The sequence below is a fragment of the Carcharodon carcharias genome, chromosome 16 (assembly GCF_017639515.1).
Source record: "Carcharodon carcharias isolate sCarCar2 chromosome 16, sCarCar2.pri, whole genome shotgun sequence".
Lineage (NCBI taxonomy): Eukaryota > Metazoa > Chordata > Chondrichthyes > Lamniformes > Lamnidae > Carcharodon > Carcharodon carcharias.
Genome location: NC_054482.1, coordinates 63,010,597 through 63,031,315, shown reverse-complemented (window position 1 = coordinate 63,031,315; position 20,719 = coordinate 63,010,597). Strand labels below are relative to the sequence as shown.

Here is a 20,719-nt window from a genome sequence, read left to right as displayed (position 1 = left end):
ACTGCATCTTTTAATAACCCTATTGAAAATATTTTTGCTATCGCTCTAATCCATTATTTGTCTCATCATTACCTATCATAATCTTATATCTCTATCAAGTAACTAAAGTTTGAGGGGGAAAAAAAAGGCAACTTTTCTGTATTTAAAATATAGCAATACTCACATACTCATTAATGATTCTTCCAGAAAAGTCTGCTGTTTATTTTTGTGCTCATGTTTTTTGTCTTCTTTATACTGAGGTTAGGTTCCTTGGGCACTCCCTGCTCTCTTATCATACCCAAATGCCATCTTTTCAAATAAAACAAGGCAGTGATTGTCAAGAGATCCAAGGGACAGAATCTCAGGCTAATTTTTCTACACTGTAGACAGGGAGTTCAGAAGCAAGTTGTTTGTCTCAACCAGCATATGACTGAAATCAGCTAACTAACCTTGATGCCGTTTTCTTCATATCCCATATCTCTTTGAGATTAGATATTTTCAATACTTTCTTAGAAAATAAAATCTCTCCTGTGAAGCCAAACATTCAAAAAACAAATGTAACAATGTTTTCTTCATTAAGTTATCAAAAAGATGAGCATAAAATACCAGATTTTGCACTGAAAAGTTGTTTCAGGAAAGCAAAATGCTGATCAAAATCATTAGCCCACTAAACAGATTTTCCTTTTAAGGTTCGATTTAAGCATGTATATCATGTTCATTGAATGATGGAGGGCTGATTTATCTTCACAGATTTAACAGTGTACATATCTTATGGCACAAGAATATGATTCTATTTTCTTTCATATTTCCTCCAGGCCTAGACCACCTTTGGTTGTTCCACATCCAAGTATATGTGAGAATTAGTTTCAGCTTACTGTTAGGCAATGTTAAACAGTGGCCCATGATTCATTCCTCTGCCATCATGGAAAACAGCTGCTGTACTGGAGCCGCAGCTAGAGAACAGAATACCTGAGAGGTATGAGTTATTCATAATAAACAATTGGAACCAGCTTTCTATCAAATAACAAACCTTCAAATGTATTGCCTGTTGTTAAAATGGTAACATCAGCAAAGTTTTAAAATGACTTCTTCCTGGTTTCTAACCTGAAACTGACAAGACATTTACAACATGTGGTTATTTGATTTCTGGCTATTGCAAAATATTTAAAGCTCAGCACAGTGAATATAGGCTTGTTTTTATGTCTCATTGCACTATTGATTTTCACCTACACCTTTTGTTAAAATCTATAACCGGAAGATTATATAGTGATATGAATACATTAGGAAATGGCAACACCATCCACATATCTTTGTGAAATTTTTAATAGCGAAATTCCAGCAAACAAACCACACAAAATTAATTATCCAATTAAATTTATTTTAATATAAAAAGAAAATCAAATATTTTGTGAACAAGATGAAATCGTTATATATTCACATAAAAAAATTACCAAATCTACAATCCACATGAGACAAAGTTAGTTACTGTAACACATATTGAGTCCAAGTCAATTTGAGCCCTCTTATCTCTTCCCACTCCGAGTGCGGTCCATCCCTGAATCCATCATCCTTGTGTGAATATCAAACTCTTAGATAGGCTTGATCTTGAAGTGCAACCCAATGAGACTGAAAACTAGACATTTCAAGTCCTGGACCAGGTAGTAGAATACTCGCAGGCCCTCTGGATCCCTAGATGTAAACATTTTTTTTCCCCATTTAGAAAAGGTACAGCAATTAAATTACAATAGTTTAAAACAAATTAGCCAAATTTCTATTTACTAAGCTTGAGGAATTAGCTCCACAAGCAGATTACTCGTTTTGTATGTGATAGTTAAAGGGATTGACACCCACATTCTCTTGGAAATATTGTGAACTGTGGGGAGGATAGTGCAGAATTCCAAACGGATATCGGCAGTTGGTAGAATAGGCAGATAAATGGCAGATGAAATTTAATGCAGAGAAGTTTGAAGTGAATCATTTTGGTAGAAAGAACACAAGAGAGACAATATAAAGGGTACAATTCTAAAGGGGGTACAGGAGCATAAGGATCTGGATGTATATGTGCATAAATCATTGAAGGTGCCAGGACATGTTGAGATAGCGGTTAATAAAGCATACAACATTCTAGGCTTTTTAAATAAGGGCATAGGGTACAAAAGCAACGAAGTTACGTTAAATCTGTAAAAAAAAAATGCTGGTTCGGCCTCAACTGGAGTAGTGTGTCCAGTTTTGGGCACCACACTTTAGGAAGAATGTGAAGACCTGAGAGAGAGTGCAGAATGAGATCGGTTCCAGGGATGAAGAGTTTCAGTTATGCAGTTAGATTGGAGAAGTTGGGACTGTTTTCCTTGGAGAAAAGGTTGAGAGAAGCTTTGATAGAGGTATTCATGGATCTGGATAGAATAGGTAGTGAGAAACTGTTCCCATTAGTGGAAGGATTGAGAACCAGAGGCACAGATTTAAGGTAATTGGCAAAAGAAGCAATGGTGACACAAGGAAAAATATTTTCATGTAGCGAGTGGTTAGGATCTGGAATGCACTGCCTGCAAGTGTGGTGGAGGAAGGTTTGATTGAGATATTCAAGAGGGAATTGGATTATGAAGAACATGCAGGGCTACAGGGAGAAGGCATAGGACTGACACTAAGTGAATTGCTCCTTCAAGAAGCCAGCACAGGCATCATGGGCTGAAAGGTCATTTTCTGCACTGTAACCATTCTGTTTTTCCTCACATAAAAATATAGTAGCATAGTGCTTTTATAACAGGACTAGTGATCCAGGGGCTTGGACTAATGCTCTGGAGCCATGATTACAAATTTAAGTTGTGGAATTTAAATTAAGTTAATAAATTGGAAACTAAAAGCAAATGGCATATGAAATTTAATGCAGAGAAGTGTACTGGTGACCATGTAACTCCTGGATTGTCGCTAAAACCTTAACTGGTTCACTAATGTCCTTTGGGCAATGAAACCTGTTGTCCTGACCTGGTCTGGCTTATATGTGACCTACAGCAATGTGGTCAACTTAACTGCCCTCTGATATGGACTAACATGCCATTCAGTTATACCAAACCTCTGCATTAGGGGCTGGGCAGTAAATGCTGGCTTTGCCACAGCACATGAACGAAAAAAAAATCTATTTTATGTCTTCACATTTTGATTTATTTCTCCTAATAGGCTATGGCTCTTTTCTTCCAAAAACACTGACTCATTTTGGGATGCATTTCTAGATGCAGTGGACTTTTTCATTAAAGTGGCCATTTTCATATGTGGATCTGAATCAAATTAGCAAGCTATTTGGTTGTTGGTGAATCACAGCCAAACATAAGCTTGTCTCCAGTCATGGACTTTACAGGGTGCCAATTGATAGTGCTCATGAGAAGGGTATAAAGCGGATTTTTTTTATCTTTAACACAGGGATGCTGACACCAACTGTAGCAGCCCAATTGTCACACCAGCTGATCATAGGTATAGGCATTTTACTTTTATAAGTATATGGTTATTAACGCAAAACATAAAACCAAATCCTTAGAGAAATATATTGTTCTCCACAGCTGATTTATTTTTGTAGTTTTTCCACTCCTACCAAAATTACACTTACTTGGATTGATTTACATCAATTAGAGACCCAATCTTTGATGTTGTAAATGAAATATGTTCATCTCCTATTACAATCTCCAGCTCCTGTTATAAACAAAATATGAAGATGATTATTTGCATATTTAAGGAGGTCCCACCTCAAGCGCACAGCACAAAATATGAATTTCTTCATACATTCTGTAGTGACATCTTCTGATGATTGATTGCAAATTTTTAGACAAATTCTGTGTTAACTCCATCACAATTAATCAGTAACTTGCAGCACCCAATTTAATAATTTAGGGGAGGCAGTGGTGTAGTGGTTTTGCCAGTGGACTGGTAATCCAGAGGCCCAGAGTAATGCTCTGAGGACCTAGGTTTGAATCCCGCCACGGCAGATGGTGGAATTTGAATTCAACAAATACTTGGAATTACAAGTCGAATGATGACCATGAAACCATTGTCGATTGTTGTAATGTCCTTTAGGGAAGGAAATCTGCCATCTTTACCTGGTCCAGCCCACATGTTGACTCTTAAATGCCCTCGAAGGGCATTTAGGGATGGCCAATAAATACTGGGCAAGCCAGCGACACCCACATTCCATGAACATATAAAAAAAAACTGCTAATGAAGGTTATGGATATTAGCCTAAGTTCAGTGGTAGCACTCTTGGTTTTGAGTCAAAAGATCTTAAAACCAAGTCAGCCTCCAAAAACCTGAGTATATATAATCTAGGCTGATACTTCAGTGCGCTGCAGAGGAAGTGCTGATTGTTGAAAACATCATCTCCCAAATGAGACATTAAACAGATGACCTGTATGTTCTCTCAGGCAGGTGTAAAAGATTTCCATGGCACTGTTCAAAGAGAAGTGGAAGAGCTCTTCCAGCATCCTGACCAACATTAAACTCTCAACCATTTTCTCTAAAAACAAATATGATTATTTGACCATGACAGGGTTCCTGCATCTGCCGGCTATGCAATTGGACAGTGTGTGCGTATGGAAGTTCATAAAGGTAGAAGAGAGCTCAAGCTGGGTCTCACTGGCACATGCATTGAATTTGATGATATGTCTGCGGATGATGTCACCGAGGCCCAGAATGACGATGTGGAAGAGGAGAGGACCACCAATGGATCCTTGGAAATTAGGCACTTCTTTAGTGTTTAAGACAACACTGTCAATAAAGAAGGCATTTATATAATGCCTTTCATGACCTTAGGACAGTTGAAAGTACTTTATAAAAAAGAAACACTTCATTTTCTAAGTGTAGCCACTGTTATAATGTAGGAAAAATGGCAGTGAATTTGCACACAGCAAGGGCCCACAAACAGCAATCTGACAATTGCCAGTATTTTTTAAAACAATGTTGGTTGCGAGATAAATATTGGCCAGGACACTGAAAATAGTGCCATGGGATCTTTGACATCCAAACGATGGCACCTCTGACAGTGTGGCACTCCCTTAGTACTGCACTGGAATGTCAGCCTAGATCTTGTGCTCAAGTCTCTGGAGTTGAACTTGAACCATCAGTCTGCTGACTTAGAGGTGAGAGTTCTACCACTGAGGTACATCTAATGCATGTTATGGTAGGCATTAACAATAGTGGCAAAATGGAATCCAAGTGCATTTCCAATTAGTAAATAAAATGATTAATAGACAACCATCATTGGGCATGTAATCTCAATACTCATTTTTGCATGCTGTATGCATGTGCATTATAATATTTTTGTGCTGGTAAAATGAAATTGTGTTAGTCAATGCACTCAGCAATCACTCTAATGAAGTTAAAGAACTGCTGGTCACAAACCACATTAAGATGTGCTGTGTCTCATAAATTAATGCCAGAATTCCAAACTTTGATGAAGAGAAATACCCGTAAAATTTCACACTGAATGGTGAGACATATTGCATAAATATACAAGTAAAATATATTTAATAGCAATGTGTAAGTGTATGCAAAGTATCTTCTATAAACTTGAATATATGTTGTTAAAGCAGTGTCGCCATAGCCACATCTATGTCTAGTCACCAACTGCTACTGGATATAACACTCAAGTCTAAAAGAATGGCCAAGAAGGCCTCTCTAGAAGTGTATTCGAATGTAGGTTAGAGCCTTCAGAAGTGAAAATTTGTTTAAAAAATTTCTCAAAATACAGTATAATTTACAGACTGTTTTATCCACGACACCTTCATCTTTAGTTGATTGGAATCTATCCTCACATTTTCTGGTGAGCTCAAGAACTGTTGCCAATTGGTGCACTGTTTTCTGAAACGATATTCTATGATATGCATGCTTCCTCTTTATTTCTAATAAACTAAGGGTAAAATACTGACCTGTCGCCCCACCCGGTCAGGTGGGGGCCACAACGCATCGTCTTCCTTTGTGATTTCACTGTCTTCTATGATTCGCTTTAGTTCTTCCATAACACTTTTATGGACATATGCCTATAACAATCATACAATCACTAACTGGCATTTCACAAGAAAGTATAAAACTACATAAATTGCAAAACATTATTCATTCATGGGATAAAAACAAAAAAACTGCGGATGCTGGAAATCTAAAACAAAAACAAAAACAGAATTACCTGGAAAAACTCAGCAGGTCTGGCAGCATCGGCGGAGAAGAAAAGAGTTGACATTTCGAGTCCTCATGACCCTTCGACAGTTCATGCAGTCCATGTGGTGTAGATACACCCACAGTGCGGTTAGGAAGGGAGTTCCAAGATTTTGACCCAGCGATAGTGAAGGAACCATAATATATTTCCACATCAGAGTGCTGAGTGACTTGGAAGGGAACTTCCAAGTGGCGGTGTTTTCATGTATCTGCTATCCTTGCCTTTCTAGCTGGTAGCGGTCGTGGGTTTGGAAGGTGCTCTCTAAGGAGTTTTGGTGAGTTTCTGCAGTGCATCTTGTAGATGGTACACACTGCTGCCACTGTGCGTTGGTAGTGAAGGGAGTGAATGTTTGTGGATAGGATGCCAATCAAGTGGACTGCTTCATCCCGAATGGTGTCAAGCTTCTTGCGTATTGTGGGACCTGCACTCATCCAGGCAAGTGGAGAGTATTCCATCACACTCCAGACTTGTGCCTTGTAGATGGTGGACAGGCTTTGGGGAGTCAGGGGGTGAACTGATCGCCAAAGGATTCCAAGCCTCTGACGTGCTCTTGTAACCACAGTATTTATATGGCTAGTCCAGTTGTTTCTGGTCAATGGTAACTCCCAGGATGTTGATAGTGGGGGATTCAGTGATGGTCATGTCATTGATTGAAAAGGGGAAATAGTTAGATTCTCTCTTGGAGATGATCTTTGTCTGGCACTTGTGTTGTGCAAATGTTACTTGCCACTTGTCAGCCCAAGCCTAGATGTTGTCCAGGTCTTGCTGCATTTGGACTTGGACTGCTTCTGTATCTGAGGAGTTGCACATGCTGCTGAACAATGAGCAAACATCAGCGAACATCCCCAATTCTGACCTTATGATGGAAGGAAGGTCATTGATGAAACAGCTGAAGTTGGTTGGGCCTAGGACATTATCCTGAGGAAATCCTGCAGTGATGTCCTGGAGTTGGGATGACTGACCTCCAACAACCATAGCCATCTTCCTTTGTGCTAGGTATGACTCAAACCAGCAGGGAGTTTCCCCTGATTCCCATTGACTCCAGTTTTGCTAGGGCTCCTTGGTGCCACACTCAGTCAAATGTTGCCTTGATGTCAAGGGCAGTCACTCTCACTTCACCTCTGGAGTTCAGTTCTTATGTCCATTTTTGAACGAAGGCTGTAATGAGGTCGGGAGCTGAGCGATCCTGGCGGAACCCAAACTGAGTATCAGTGAGCAGGTTATTGCTAAGCAAGTAGTGCTTGATGACCACTTCCATCAGTTTACTGATAACTGAGAGTAGATTGATGGGGCGGTAATTGGTTGAGTTGGATTTGTCCTGCTTTTTGCGTACAGGTTATACTTGGGCAATTTTCCATCTTGCCGGGTAGATGCCAGTATTGTAGCTGTACTGGAACAGCTTGGCTAGGGGCGTAGCAAGTTCTGGAGCACAAGTCTTCAGTATATCCAATCTCAGATCAGAAGCCATTTTACTATCTAAATGACATCCATTTTGAATTCAACCTTCAGAATTAATCAAGTTTTCTCCAACTCACAATATAAAGACGAAAATTAAAGCACGCTTACCTCCTTCCTAATCATTACGTCATTTTTGTAGTTGCTGTTATTTGCATATCTGAGTTTGCCTGTCAATCAAGTGAAAAACAAGTTTAATTTGTATCATTGGTTAAAGGTATTAAAACATAACACCAGCTACCAATTCACTTGTTACTTACTGTCTTATATACTTTCTCTTTCTCTGATCCCATAACATTGAGCCCCTGCATTTACAACAGACCATCAATGCTGAAAATAGAGATTCTGCTGCTAGGTAATGTTGCATCAGTGATGGGTTTATTTTGAAAGATGAAACCTGAAGCATGTAGTTTTTTCAGCAGAAAAGTGAAAAGCTTTGACGCACTTAGCCTTGGAAGCTATGAAGTGATGAAATTCCAATCCATTCCACCCTGCCCCCACCTCCTAATCCGATCAATTTTTTTTTGTCCTCGCCTGAATATGTTCACTCCTCATTGGTGCAATGTTCCATAGTTGCTGATCACCCATCAATCTCAAGGGGGCATCTTTCACATGTAAACCTGCACAGTGAATGTCAGCAAACTATTTGACCATAGTCATCACAGCCAAGCCTGGTGCTGTCTGTGTCAAACAAGCACATAAGTGCACTTTTCTGCAGGGATAGCTGAATGCCAGAAAAAAGCAGGAATTTTGATTCTTCCATCCTCCCTAACTCAAAGGTATGGAAGACAAGTACAATTTGCTGTCTGCTTGGTAATTCAGCCAAAACCAGGAAATCAGATGGTCAGACAATTTTGTCATGCATCCATTCAGATAGTACAAATTTACATTTAAAAGATATACAATGGGAAAAGAATGGATCCTGTTGATGGAAGATGCTATAGCTTTAGTTTAAAAGCCTTCAGCAGAAAATCTGGAGCCTGGTCTTCATGGTACGACTACTCACTACCTTAGTGATCTGAGGGGGAGCATCACACTGTAAAATCATAAAAATGCCACTAAGATTCCACTGCAATAATATCTAACTTCCAATGCTAACCCCCTCAATCATTTTCTGATAAAGAAGCTGCATGACAGGATTGTTAAAAAAATACAGAAAACGCTGGAAAAACTCAGCAGATCTAGCAGCATCTGTGGAGAGAGAAACAGAGTTAATGTTTTGAGTCCGTATGACTTTTCTTCAGAGCTCTTCAAATAGGGTTTTAGGGACAGCAAGGTAATAAAATTAAGATACTGTAAGAAAATCCGCTTGGTCTGTCTTGGTGGGCGTACTGACCAATAAACAAAATTTTAGTAATCTTAATTATGGTTTATAGCTGTTTTACAAACAAGGCAGAATAAGATATAAAATGAATGCAGGGGAAAGAAATTAACACCCCTCAAAATAAGCTCTACCTAAAGCAAATACTAGTTTTAATTCTGATCAGACAATGACAAATTGTTATACCAGATGGCCTCCTATGAGATTCCCAACATTTGGCAATTCCTTGAAGGCATCATTAGCAAGTTCATGTAATTTGTTTGCATTGTTAATTTGAGCATATTTGTCTTATTTTAACAGCAAGTTTCTCATATGCATTTGCTGCATGTTAAACACAGATCATCCATTTTCAGCAGTTATTCAACAAGGTTTCCTCAAGTTTCAATTCAAAACAACTTCTTACAAGAGTCATCTCACCAGGGCTTCATCACCCTTAACTGCAAAGAAAAGGAATTTATTTAGAGCCCATTACAGTCCTCACAGGGAGGAAGAAATTTTGGTAGAAGGGGGCTGGTAGAAGGATTAGAGGGGACATGAGGAAAAATCTTTTCACCCAGAGGGTGGTGGGCACCTGGAATTCACTGCCTAAATTGGTGGTTGAGACTGAAACATTTAAAAGGTATCTGGATCTGCATCTAAAGTTCTGTAACCCGTAAGACTACCAGGTGCTGGAAAGTGGGGTTAAAAAGAGCGGCTATTTTTTTTTTCTTTTTTTTGGCCGGCGCAGACACGATGGGCTGAATTGCCTCCTTCTGTACCATAATTTTTCCATGGTCCTAACTGTAGATTGATTGTAGAACTGATAATTCCTTAAAATTATTGGGAGGGAGGAAGGTTGACTTCCACAGAAATGAGGTCCAGAAACAAAGCAGCAGGTCTGCCAAAGACCACAAGTGACCCAAACTTTATCGTGTTTCATACACTGACTCACATCATCTTCCAGTCTTAGGAAGATGTTAACTTAGCCCAGCACTTCTGGCCATTCACCCAAATCTGCAGGCATATATATCAAGCCAAAGAAAATAACATTCAATTTTGTGACGTACCATCATTTGGCATTTTTTGTTCTAATCAATAACTTATTTGTTAGATTGGTATTAATATGGCAACTCATTTGGATAAGGAAACAAACTGCAGAATCTTCTAGCCGATCTTCCCTGCAAGCTATGTGATGTTTCAAATTTTCTGCCCAGAAATGATATTATAGCACATTAAACAGTCATATTTTATTGGAAATTAAACCTACACACAGAATACTTTTACATGGAGGAGCAAAGAGTGGGTTCATTTCTTCTGGATCGGCTTTGTTGGTCAGTTCTGGGGTTTGGAGGGATGTTGTAATTATTTCCTCCTGGGTAAGTTTGGATGTAATAAATATAAATATATGCATATATACATACAAATGCACCCCATGCCATCAAAAGGACAACTTGCAATTCTGTGGCACCTTTGACATAAAGCATCCCAAGGTACTTTAAAGGAACATTAACAAAATTTGACACCTCACCACATAAGGAGCTATAATGGACAGGTGATCAAAAATCTGGTCAAAAAGGTAGATTTTAAGGAGTGTCTTAAGGAGGAGAGAAAGCTAGAGAGGCAGAGATGTTTAGGGAGGGAATGCAAGAGCTCAGGACCTTGTTAGCTGAAAGTGTGGCCACCATTGATGCAACAATTAAAATCAAGGTTGCAAAAGAGGCCAGGATTGGAGAAGTACAGAGATCTAAGAGGGTTGTAGGACTTGAGGTTACAGAGATAGGGAAAAACAAGGCCATGGAGGAATTTGAAAACAAGGATGAGAATTTTAAAATCAAGGCACTGCCAGACCAGGAGCTAAACAAAAGCTTGCAAAAAAGTGTATAGAACTTATAGGAAGGATGTGATTGCACTGGAGGGGGTGCAGAGGAAATTCACCAGAATGTTGCCTGGGATGAAACATTCAATTTATGAAGAGAGGTTGGATAGATTTGGGTTGTTTTCACTGGAGCAGGGAACACTGAGGGGGTGACCTGATCTAGGTGTACAAGATTATGAGGGGCATGGACAGGGCGGATAGAGAGCAGCTGTTCTCCTTAGTTGAAGGGTCAGTCACGAGGGGACACAAGTTCAAGGTGAGGGCCAGGAGGTTTAGGAGGGCTGTGAGGAAAAACTTTTTTACCCAGAGGGTGGTGACGGTCTGGAATACGCTGCCTGGGAGGGCGGTGGAGGCAGATTGCCTCACATCCTTTAAAAAGTACATGGATGAGCACTTGGCATGTCATAACATTCAAGGTTATGGGCCAAATGCTGGTAAATAGGATTAGGTAGGTAAGTCAGGTGTTTCTCACATGTCGGTGCAGACTCGATGGGCCAAAGGGCCTCTTCTGCACTGTGTGATTCTGCGAACAGAGTAGTACACCTAGTGAGAGTCACAAGAGGAAATGTAATTCACTTGCAGGGAAAACAAAAAAAAGCTAGAAGTCACTAATCATTAATAAATCAAATAGGGAATTCAGGAGAAATGTCTTTACCCAGAGACTGTTTAGGGTGTCGAGCTTGTTACCCCAAAGAGAAGCTGAGGCAAAATTAACAGTCACTTGTCACATGTGGATTGATTAAGGAAAGCCAGCACAGATTTGTTAAAGGTGAATTGTGTTTAACTAACTTGTAGGAGATTTTTGATGAGATACCAAAAATTGGATAAATGAAGGTAATTGTGTTTGATGTGATGTAACTCTTTTAGTCAAACAATCAAACTAAATTAACAAAATTGGGATAAATCAGGCACAGCCCCTAATTCAGGTCAGCTGTAAAACCAAGAACAAAGTTTAAAGGAAACTTACAAACTTTAAACCAAAATGTGATTAAAGGGGTCGATAAAACTTTGACATGATGTAACTCTTTCAGGTACAAACCCGTTTCCATCTGTTTCAGATGAAGTTACATTGTTTCATAGTTTGCCATTGTGAGATTTGAACTCTTGATCTTGGGGTTACAAACCCAGTACCATAACCACTTGGCTATTTAGGCCAAGCCTTTGATGTGATGTAACTCTTTCGAGTACAAACACGTTTCCATCTGTTTTCAGATGAAGTTACATTGTTTCATAGTTTGCCATTGTGAGATTTGAACTCTTGATCTTGGGGTTATAAACCCAGTACCATAACCACTTGGCTATTTAGGCCAAGCCTTTGACGTGATGTATATGGACTTCCGAAAGGAATTTGATAAAGTGTGACATAACAGGCTTGTCAGCAAAGTTGGAGCCCATGGAATAAAAGGGACAGTGGCAGCATGGATATGAAGTTAGCTGAGGAACAGGAAAGAGAGAGTAGTGATCAATGGTTGTCTTTCTGACTAGAGAATGGTATAGAGAGGGGGCACTGTTTTTCTTGATTTATATGAATAAACTAGACCTGGGTTTGCAGGTGATGCCAAACTTGGAAGTATTGTGAACTGTGAGGAGAACAAAGATAGACTTCAAGAGGATATAGGGAGGCTGGTGGGCTGGGTGTATATATGACACGAAATTTAATGCAGAGAAGTGTGAAGTGATACATTTTAGTCTGAAGAATGAGGAGAGGTGACATAAAGTAAAGGGTACAATTCTAAAGGGATTGCAGGAGCAGAGGGACCTGGCTGTACATGTGCATAAAACACTGAAGGTGGTAGAGCAGGGTGAGAAAGCATTTAATAAATTATACTGAATCTTGGGTTTTATAAATAGGGGTACAGAGTACAAAAGTGAGTAATTCATGAACCTTCATAAAGCCCTGGTTCAACCTTAACGGGAAGATCATGAAGGTTTTAGAAAGGGTGCAGAAAAAATTTATGAGAATTGTTCCGAGGATGAGAGACTTCAGTTATGTGGATAGATTGGCAAAGCGGGGGCTGTTCTTGAAAAAGAGAAGGTTGAGAGGAGATTTGTTAGACCGGTTCAAAATCACGAGAGGTCTGGATAAACGGGGAGAAACTGTTCCCATCAGCAGAAGGTCGAAAACCCTAAGGTGATTAACAAAAAAACCAGAGGTGATATGAGGAAAAACGTCTTTATGTAACAAATGGTTTGGATCTAGAACGTACTGCCTGAGTTTGGTGGAAACAGATTCAACTGCAGTTTCAAAAGGAAATTGCATAATTATCTAAAGAGAACAGATTTTACAGCTCTACAAGGGAAAAGTGGGGGAGTAGGACTAGCTGAGTTGCAGTTGCAAAGAACTGACACAGAGACAATGTGCTGAATGGCCTTCTGTGCTTTATTTAAATTCATTTATGGAATGTGGGTGTTGATGGCTAGGCCAGCATTTATTGCCCACCCCTAATTGCCCTTAAGGTGGTGTGAGCTGCTTTCTTGAACCACAGCACTCCATGTGATGTAGGTACATCCACATTGCTGTTAGGGAGGGAGTTCCAGGATTTTGACCTAACGACAGTGAAGGGTTAGTGATATATTTCCAAGTCAGGGTGGTGAGTGGCTTGGAGGGGAACTTCCAGGTGGTTGATAGTGGGGGATTCAGTGATGATAATGCCATTGAATACCAAGGGGTGATGAATAGATTCTCTCTTGTTGGAGATGGCACTTGTGTAGCACAAATGTTACTTGCCACTAGTCCAAGCCTGATTCTAGTATAGGTACATTAAAAGGAACTTGATGAACACATGAGGAAGAAGCTGAATGCTAACCTGATAGTGTGATCAAAATGAGATGGTCCAAACGGCTGGTTTCTGTGCCGTAAAGCTGCCAGCAAGGAATACAAACACCCTCAGGCCATCACAGCCAAGGGATTAAAGTTCAGTGGAATTTGTTTGGGGATACTGATGCTGTTTTGGACCCCGGGAACCTTGAGCTTCAAAGCTGCCTGTTTGTGAGAAAGCTGTGTGCAGGAAGTTGTAAGGTGTGTATCTTTTTACAGTCAGGCAGCTGTACAAGACAGTGACTACTGCTGCTGCTGCTACACACTGACTGGGAGATATTCAGCAGCAGCGTGAGGCCCGGAAACCTGGGCCCAGCCTTCCCTCCGCCACCTCTTAAACTTCCCTCGCTCCGGGTTCACAGACGCCCTGGACATTCCGGTCAAACTTACCGTCCGGCCTGAACTCGAACTCTAAGAACTCGTGGCCAAACTTGCCCTTGTGCCCCACATAATATCGCAGATAGAAATCACTCGACATGGTCCCCGCGCCGGCCGACGCTGCGTCCTCCCGCGTCACGCTGCGTCCTCCCGCGTCACGCTGCGTCCTCCCGCGTCACGCTGCGTCCTCCCGCGTCACGCTGCGTCCTCCCGCGTCACGCTGCGTCCTCCCGCGTCACGCTGCGTCCTCCCGCGTCACGCTGCGTCCTCCCGCGTCACGCTGCGTCCTCCCGCGTCACGCTGCGGCTGCGTCCTCATCTTAAAGTTTACAGAAATCCAAGCTATTGCTGGTCAATTGTTATTGGAAAGAAGTGGAAATGTTAAGGCAGTGAAGGGGAAATGGATGGTAATAGGGAAATTGATAATAATGACGGGGAGAAGGGAAGGCAACAGAAACTGTAAGCTTTGGGGAAGAGGGATGAAACAGAGGATGAAACTCGTAACATCCCATTGGATGGGGAGGAAGGAGTTTTCAGGCATTAGCTGATTTGGATTGGAAAGTGACAGTTTGAACGTAGAGAAGGAAATGGAGAATGGATGTAGGAGGTAACTATTGGTCAAGTGATAGTGTCGTTGAATTGTTGATCCAAATGTCAGATTGTTTTTTATTGAATTAAAGATCTATTAATACTTAAGTTTAAAAAGTGCTTAAATGAATAATTTCAAATGTAAAAGTCCAAATTTCACACACAATGGGTCTTGGATTCCCTCCCCTAGAAACAACCCCAATTATATCTTCAATGTTGGTATCTTATCTTCAGGCTTTCACATATTCCTCTTCTCCCACTAACCTGAGTATAAGAATCTGTATACTTACAACTTAATTTATAAAGTTCATGCAAATATTTGTTTTCATATAAGAACATAAGAGTAGAAGTCAGCCATTTAGCCCTTTGAGCCTGCTTTGCCATTCAATAAGATAGTGGCTGATACTGAACCTCAAAACCACCTTCCCAAAGTGTCCCCACGTGCCTTAATTCCCTTAGTGTCCAAAAATAGATCCATCTCTGTCTTGAGCGGACTTAACAACTGAGTTTCCACGGAAGTGATTGGCGCGGGGACCATGTTGAGTGATTTCTATCTGAGGTATTCCTCTGGGAAAGAGAAGATGTTGAGTCGCCAATTTTTGGGGACTGCCAGCACATCTGAAGCTGTTGATCAGCTTTGCAAGTTTTTTTTTGGTTGGCATATCACAGAATCTTTACAGAGCAGAATGAGGCCCTTCGGCCCATCAAGTCTGCATTGGCTCTCTGAAAAAGCATTCTGCCTAATTCCACTCCCCTGCCTAATCGTCATAACCTTGCGCATTTTTTCTTTTCAGATAGCCATTTTTTGAACCCTTTTGATTATGTTGATCAAACCTGCCTCCACTACCCTCTCAGAAAGTTTGTTCCAGATTCCAACCACCCTCTGGTGAAAAAAAATTTCCTCTCATCACTTTTACTTCTTTTGCTAATTATTTTGAATCTGTGTTCTCTAGTTCTTGATGTTCCTTGAGTGAAAACAGTTTCTCACTATTTACCCTGCCCATACCCCTCAGGATCTTGAATACCTCTATCAAGTCTCCTCTCAGCCTTCTTTTCTTCAAGGAAAACAGCCCCAACCTCTCCAATCTAACCTCATAGCTATTGTTCTTTATCCCTGAAATCATTTTTGTGAATTTCCTCTGTACTCTCTTCAATGCCTGCATATCCTTCCTCAAGTGTGGTGCCCAGAGCTGGGCGCAGTACTCCAAATGAGGCCCAACTAGTGTCTTATACAAGTTCAACGTGACCTCCTTACTCTTGTACTCACTGCCCCTATTAATAAAGCCTAGGTTACTATTTGCTTTATCAATTGCTCTCTCAACATGCTCTCCCATCTTCAATGACTTATGTACATATACACTGAGGTCCCTCTGTTCCTGCACCTCCTTTAGAGTTTCTCCCTTTATTTTATGCTGTCTCTCCACATTCCTCCTGCCAAAACGAATCACTTCACACTTCATCTGCCACTTGTCTGCCCAATCCACCAGCATGTCTACGTCCCTTTGAAGTTCAAGACTATCCTCATCACAGTTGACAATGTTTCCAATCTTTGTGTCATCTGCAAAGTTTGAAATCATGCCCTGAATACCCCAGTCTAGGTTATTAATATATAGCAGGAAGAGCAAAGCTCCCAACACTGACTCCTGGGGAACTCCAGGACAAACCTTCCCTCAATCTGAAAAACAACCATTAACCACTACACTTTGTTTCCTGTCACTCGGCCAATTTCTTATCCTAGTGTCTATTCTCCATTTTATTGCATGAGCTATAATTTTGCTCACATGTTTGTTGTATGGCACTGTATCAAATGCATTTTGAAAATCCATATACAGCACATCAAGCATTGCCCTTATCAACCTTCTCTGTTACCTGCTCAAAAATCTCCAAGTTAGTTAAACATGATTTTCCCTTAATGAACTCATGCTGGCTTTCCTTAATTATTCTGCACTTGTCTAAGTGACTAAGTGAGCAATGAGAAGAACAAATATCCATTGTTTATAATTGCACTAAGCAGTATAGTTTGGTTGTGGTACATGCTGTAAAACTGATTCAGCCACAGAATTCATTATCTTTCATGTGACACTTGTAATGCAATGTTGTCCCTTGTGAAAGGTGAATTTTCAAGAGACCTCTGAGTACACCACCACTGGTAGATGTAAATAAATGTCAGGACATATTGAGGAGTAATTAGTGAAAGATATGGGGTCTTGAGCTTTATAAATAGAGGTATTGAGTACAAAAGCAGAGACATTATGCTGAAGCTTTATAAAGCCCTGGTTAAGGCACAACTAGAGTATTGCATCAGGTTCTGGTCATCACAGTAGGGAGAGTGGGAGGTAGTTGAGATGGTGCATAAGATATTTACCAGAATGATTCCAGGGATGAAGAATTTTAACCACAATGTTAGGTTGGAGAAGCTGGGTTTGTTCTCCTTGGAGCACAGGAGCTTGAGGGGAGATTTGATAGAGGTGCACAAGATTATGACAATTTCAGAAAGGGTAGACAAAGAAAAGTTGTTCCCATTAGCTGATGGTACAAGGACTAGTGAATACAGATTTAAGGTTATGTACAAGAGATGCCAGGGGGAATGTGAGAAAGATCGTTTTTACGCACCTGGAAATAACTGCCAACAACAGTGGTGGAAGCAGAGATGATCAATGATTTCAAAAGGAAATTGGATGGGCACTGAGGAAAATAAACTTGAAAGGCTACGGGAATATAGCAGAGGAATGGGACTTGGTATAGCCTCCTTCTGTGACATTATGACTATGACTTGCAGTGTGTGTTTTCTGTTATCCATGGGTAAGCTAAATTGCACATTTTTTATTTTGCTGGCCTTGGAGACCTTGGCATCAGAGAAAGTCCATGGTCAGAAATTTACAGTCACAAACTCAACTTCAATACAAGGCACATCTGTAATCTTTGTGTATGCAAAACTGTTGCTATTTGTGCTCTGAATCTAATCCACATTATGACCAAGGTGAATCCAAAGCAGCAGCAGCATGGTGAAAGTTGAACCATTCCCCAGTGAGTACAAACAATGAAGGTACTCCTTATTCATCACTGATTTGTTTATTACCAATAACATTTTACTGTTATATCACTTGTTAAATCACAAAAATAATTGAGCAAAATACAAACAGCAACTTTCAAAATTCATATAACACATTCATTTCAGCAGAAAAGTTGTCCTTTTACAGTATGATTCAAAAGAAGCATATATTTTTACAAATCTCTTTGCCCAGCATCCTCCAGTCACCAGATAGGAGTAGCATTATGTTCGTTATGGATTTAAAATAATTGTTACCACTAACCGATTTCAGTTAAGGTAGCAGTGAGGGGAACACTATAATTGGCGTAAGCAGCTTGAGAAAGCAAAATGAAAAGTTGCCACTGTTTTCATTCCTGATAGCTATCCAGTGACCTCCTTTTCACGTATAATATGAATACTGCATTAGAAGAGGATCAGCTTAACTCTGATAGCTGCTTGGTTGAACAGTTCACCAACACTCAATGTTCAGACTTGCAAATGAAGAAAAGTAATTGTGGCAAAATTACAAATTGTTTCTTAATCTTCACTCTACTGCAAGTCATTACTTTCATAAGAGGACTGGTAAGGAGAGAGAGTGGTAAACTTTTTCCATTGCCTGTTTCTTGCATATTTTTTGCATTACTCCCAGTGAGAATATATTGTCATTCAGGCAGTGGCCACGACTCAGACTCACATGTAGGTACTGGCAGCCATTCTCTGATACTCTGGAACTTCTGATGCTGTTGGTACACTTGGGTAGATACCACAACAACAAGATCAAGAGAAAAACTACTAGGCACTCACAAGGTTAATCAGATTTAATTAAATAACATGCTACAAATTATCATAATCATTAATTCGTTAATAATTAACTAATTTGCAACATATTTATTGTAAGACAATTGGGGCCAGATTTTTGCTACCGAGGAGAGTTAGTTTAAGTCAGTAAATTTTCCGACTTGGTAGACAAGTCTCGACTTAAAGGGCCCCATGAGACAATTTTCACTCCTGCTGAGTTCAGGTTTCCCTGTGTGATGGAGCAAGGGGGTGGGGGGGAATAAGTTGTTGTGGAGGGGCATTGAGGGTGTGTGGATGGCAAAATTGGACCTTGTCGGGAAATGGGGCGGAACTTCTGCAACTAGGTCCCACCTGTCATTTGTAAAGGTCTGCGGAGTCTTCTGACCTTGTGAAAATCTGGCCCTTAATCTCAGTAAAACTAATTTACCTTTTCCTTCTGCTTTTGCTATCATTTTCTCTCCTTACCCGTCCTCTTATGAAGGTGATGACTTGCAGTGGAGTGAAGATTAAGAAACACTTTGTAAATTTGCCTCAATTACTTATTTTCATTTGTAAGTCTGAAGATTGAGTGTTGGTGAACTGTTCAACGAAGCAGCTATCAGAGTTGAGCTGATCCTCTTCTAATGCAGTATTCATGATGTACGTGGAAAGGAGGTCACTGGATAGCTATCAGGAGTGCAAACAGTAGCAACTTTTCATTTTGCTTTTCTCCAGCTGCTTAGGCCAATTCAAGTGTTCCCCTCGCTGCTACCTTAACTGAAATCAGTAAACTCAGCTTAGTACCTTAGTACTTGATTCATTGAGGTATCATTGGAAAACAAAGTGAGCAGAGTGTAAAGTGGGCTGTTGATATGCTATTGGTTGTTTTAACGTGAATACCCAAGTTGAATTTATATCAGAGTGTTCCTTTCTTCATCATTAAGCTTTCTTGTTCCTTGTTGCTCACATTACATTGAATGGTACAGCATCATGGGGCATTTAAAGCTTTTTTTTTGGTGAATTTCTTGGTGGAATTTCAACTTTCAATGTTAGTGTATAACAAGTGTTACCGGTTCAACCAACAATTATAAACCTCTCCCAATTTCTCTTTCCCCTTTTTCAACTGGAAGAAAAATTGGATGAAGTACACAATGGATGGTGCCTCACTTTGGTCACAAAGCTCATTTGGGAGTTTAGGATTGAAAGAACTGAGGGCAGTGAGTTCGGGGATGACACAGGAGGAGAAGCAGGAAAATAACAACATAAGATACTAAGATGTTAGCAGTGGAAGGGCAGGATTGGGATCCTCTGAGCATCAGCCCCAGTGTGGGATGCAAGAGTAGCCAGGAGCAGGCCTGGGAGACTGAGTTGGGAGGATCAAGGTCAAGAGTTGGGAGGGCCAGGATCATGTACAGAACTAGCCAATTAGAGATAAGTAGCAAACACTTGCTTATATTAAACAACTTCATAGATCATTATAATAAATTTAACCATTAATTGATTGAAAAGAGTGATAGATTTTAGAAGATATCTGTTGCAGGATTTGTATGCTATCCACGAGACTTTTAATATTAGTAAATATGTTAATTAACATTTTATAACATGCTGTCTGTTATTTCCTTGTAATAAACTGTTGATTATTACTAACAATTTGCATTAGTGAGGTCAGAATCAATAACCTTAAATACATAGAATAATTAAAAGGACAGAGAAATTGGATTAGAGTCGATAGCTCCAGTTAAAGATTTAGTACCAGCCGGATCTGATGAGTGAAATGGCCTTTTTCTGAGCTAAACATTTCTATGATTCAATGAAATGTGCCTTGGCTGTTCATGTTCAGCTGTTCATATCAAAGAATTAATTTCAATTCAGCATTTTCACTGGAGTTATGATCAATTTCTAATTTTCTCAATATTGGGGGAAAAGAGAGAATCTCAGCACTCCAGATAGACCAGAAACAAAGGACATTGAGCAGTAGTTTTGCTGATTAATGAACATAACAAATTGCTTTTGCCTGTGATCAAAAATATGTATTTGCATATACTTGTCAATGTGTCTGAATCTGTCACAATATGTAAAAAAATAAGTAAAATGGAATAAAATACTCCCATCAATTCTACAATATATACCCAAAGGGAACTACTTTAATATCCAGGGTTAGTTATAAACGACCTAAGCTTTGTTGTAATGGTTTACATCATTAAATCTACATCATCTTCTTAATGAGATTCCTACCTCGCAATTATTGTCACATGTCCAATATTTTCCTTTGCAATAACCCATGAAGTGATAGCGCAGACTGGTGGAAAACACTGTCAACAAATG

The 20,719-nt window shown here is 40.0% G+C and overlaps 1 protein-coding gene across 1 annotated transcript; it reads right to left on the bottom strand.

Moving 5' to 3' along the window:
- Window positions 1–1,336: 1,336 nt before the first annotated feature.
- On the bottom strand, window positions 1,337–14,168 carry magoh (mago homolog, exon junction complex subunit). The gene is made up of 5 exons (XM_041207603.1): window positions 14,012–14,168; window positions 7,739–7,797; window positions 5,889–5,999; window positions 3,578–3,660; window positions 1,337–1,668 (listed from the first exon to the last, which is right to left on the bottom strand). The coding sequence occupies exons 1-5, from the start codon at window positions 14,097–14,099 to the stop codon at window positions 1,569–1,571; spliced, it is 441 nt and encodes a 146-aa protein (XP_041063537.1). The 5' UTR covers window positions 14,100–14,168; the 3' UTR covers window positions 1,337–1,568.
- Between the last annotated feature and the right edge of the window lie 6,551 nt (window positions 14,169–20,719).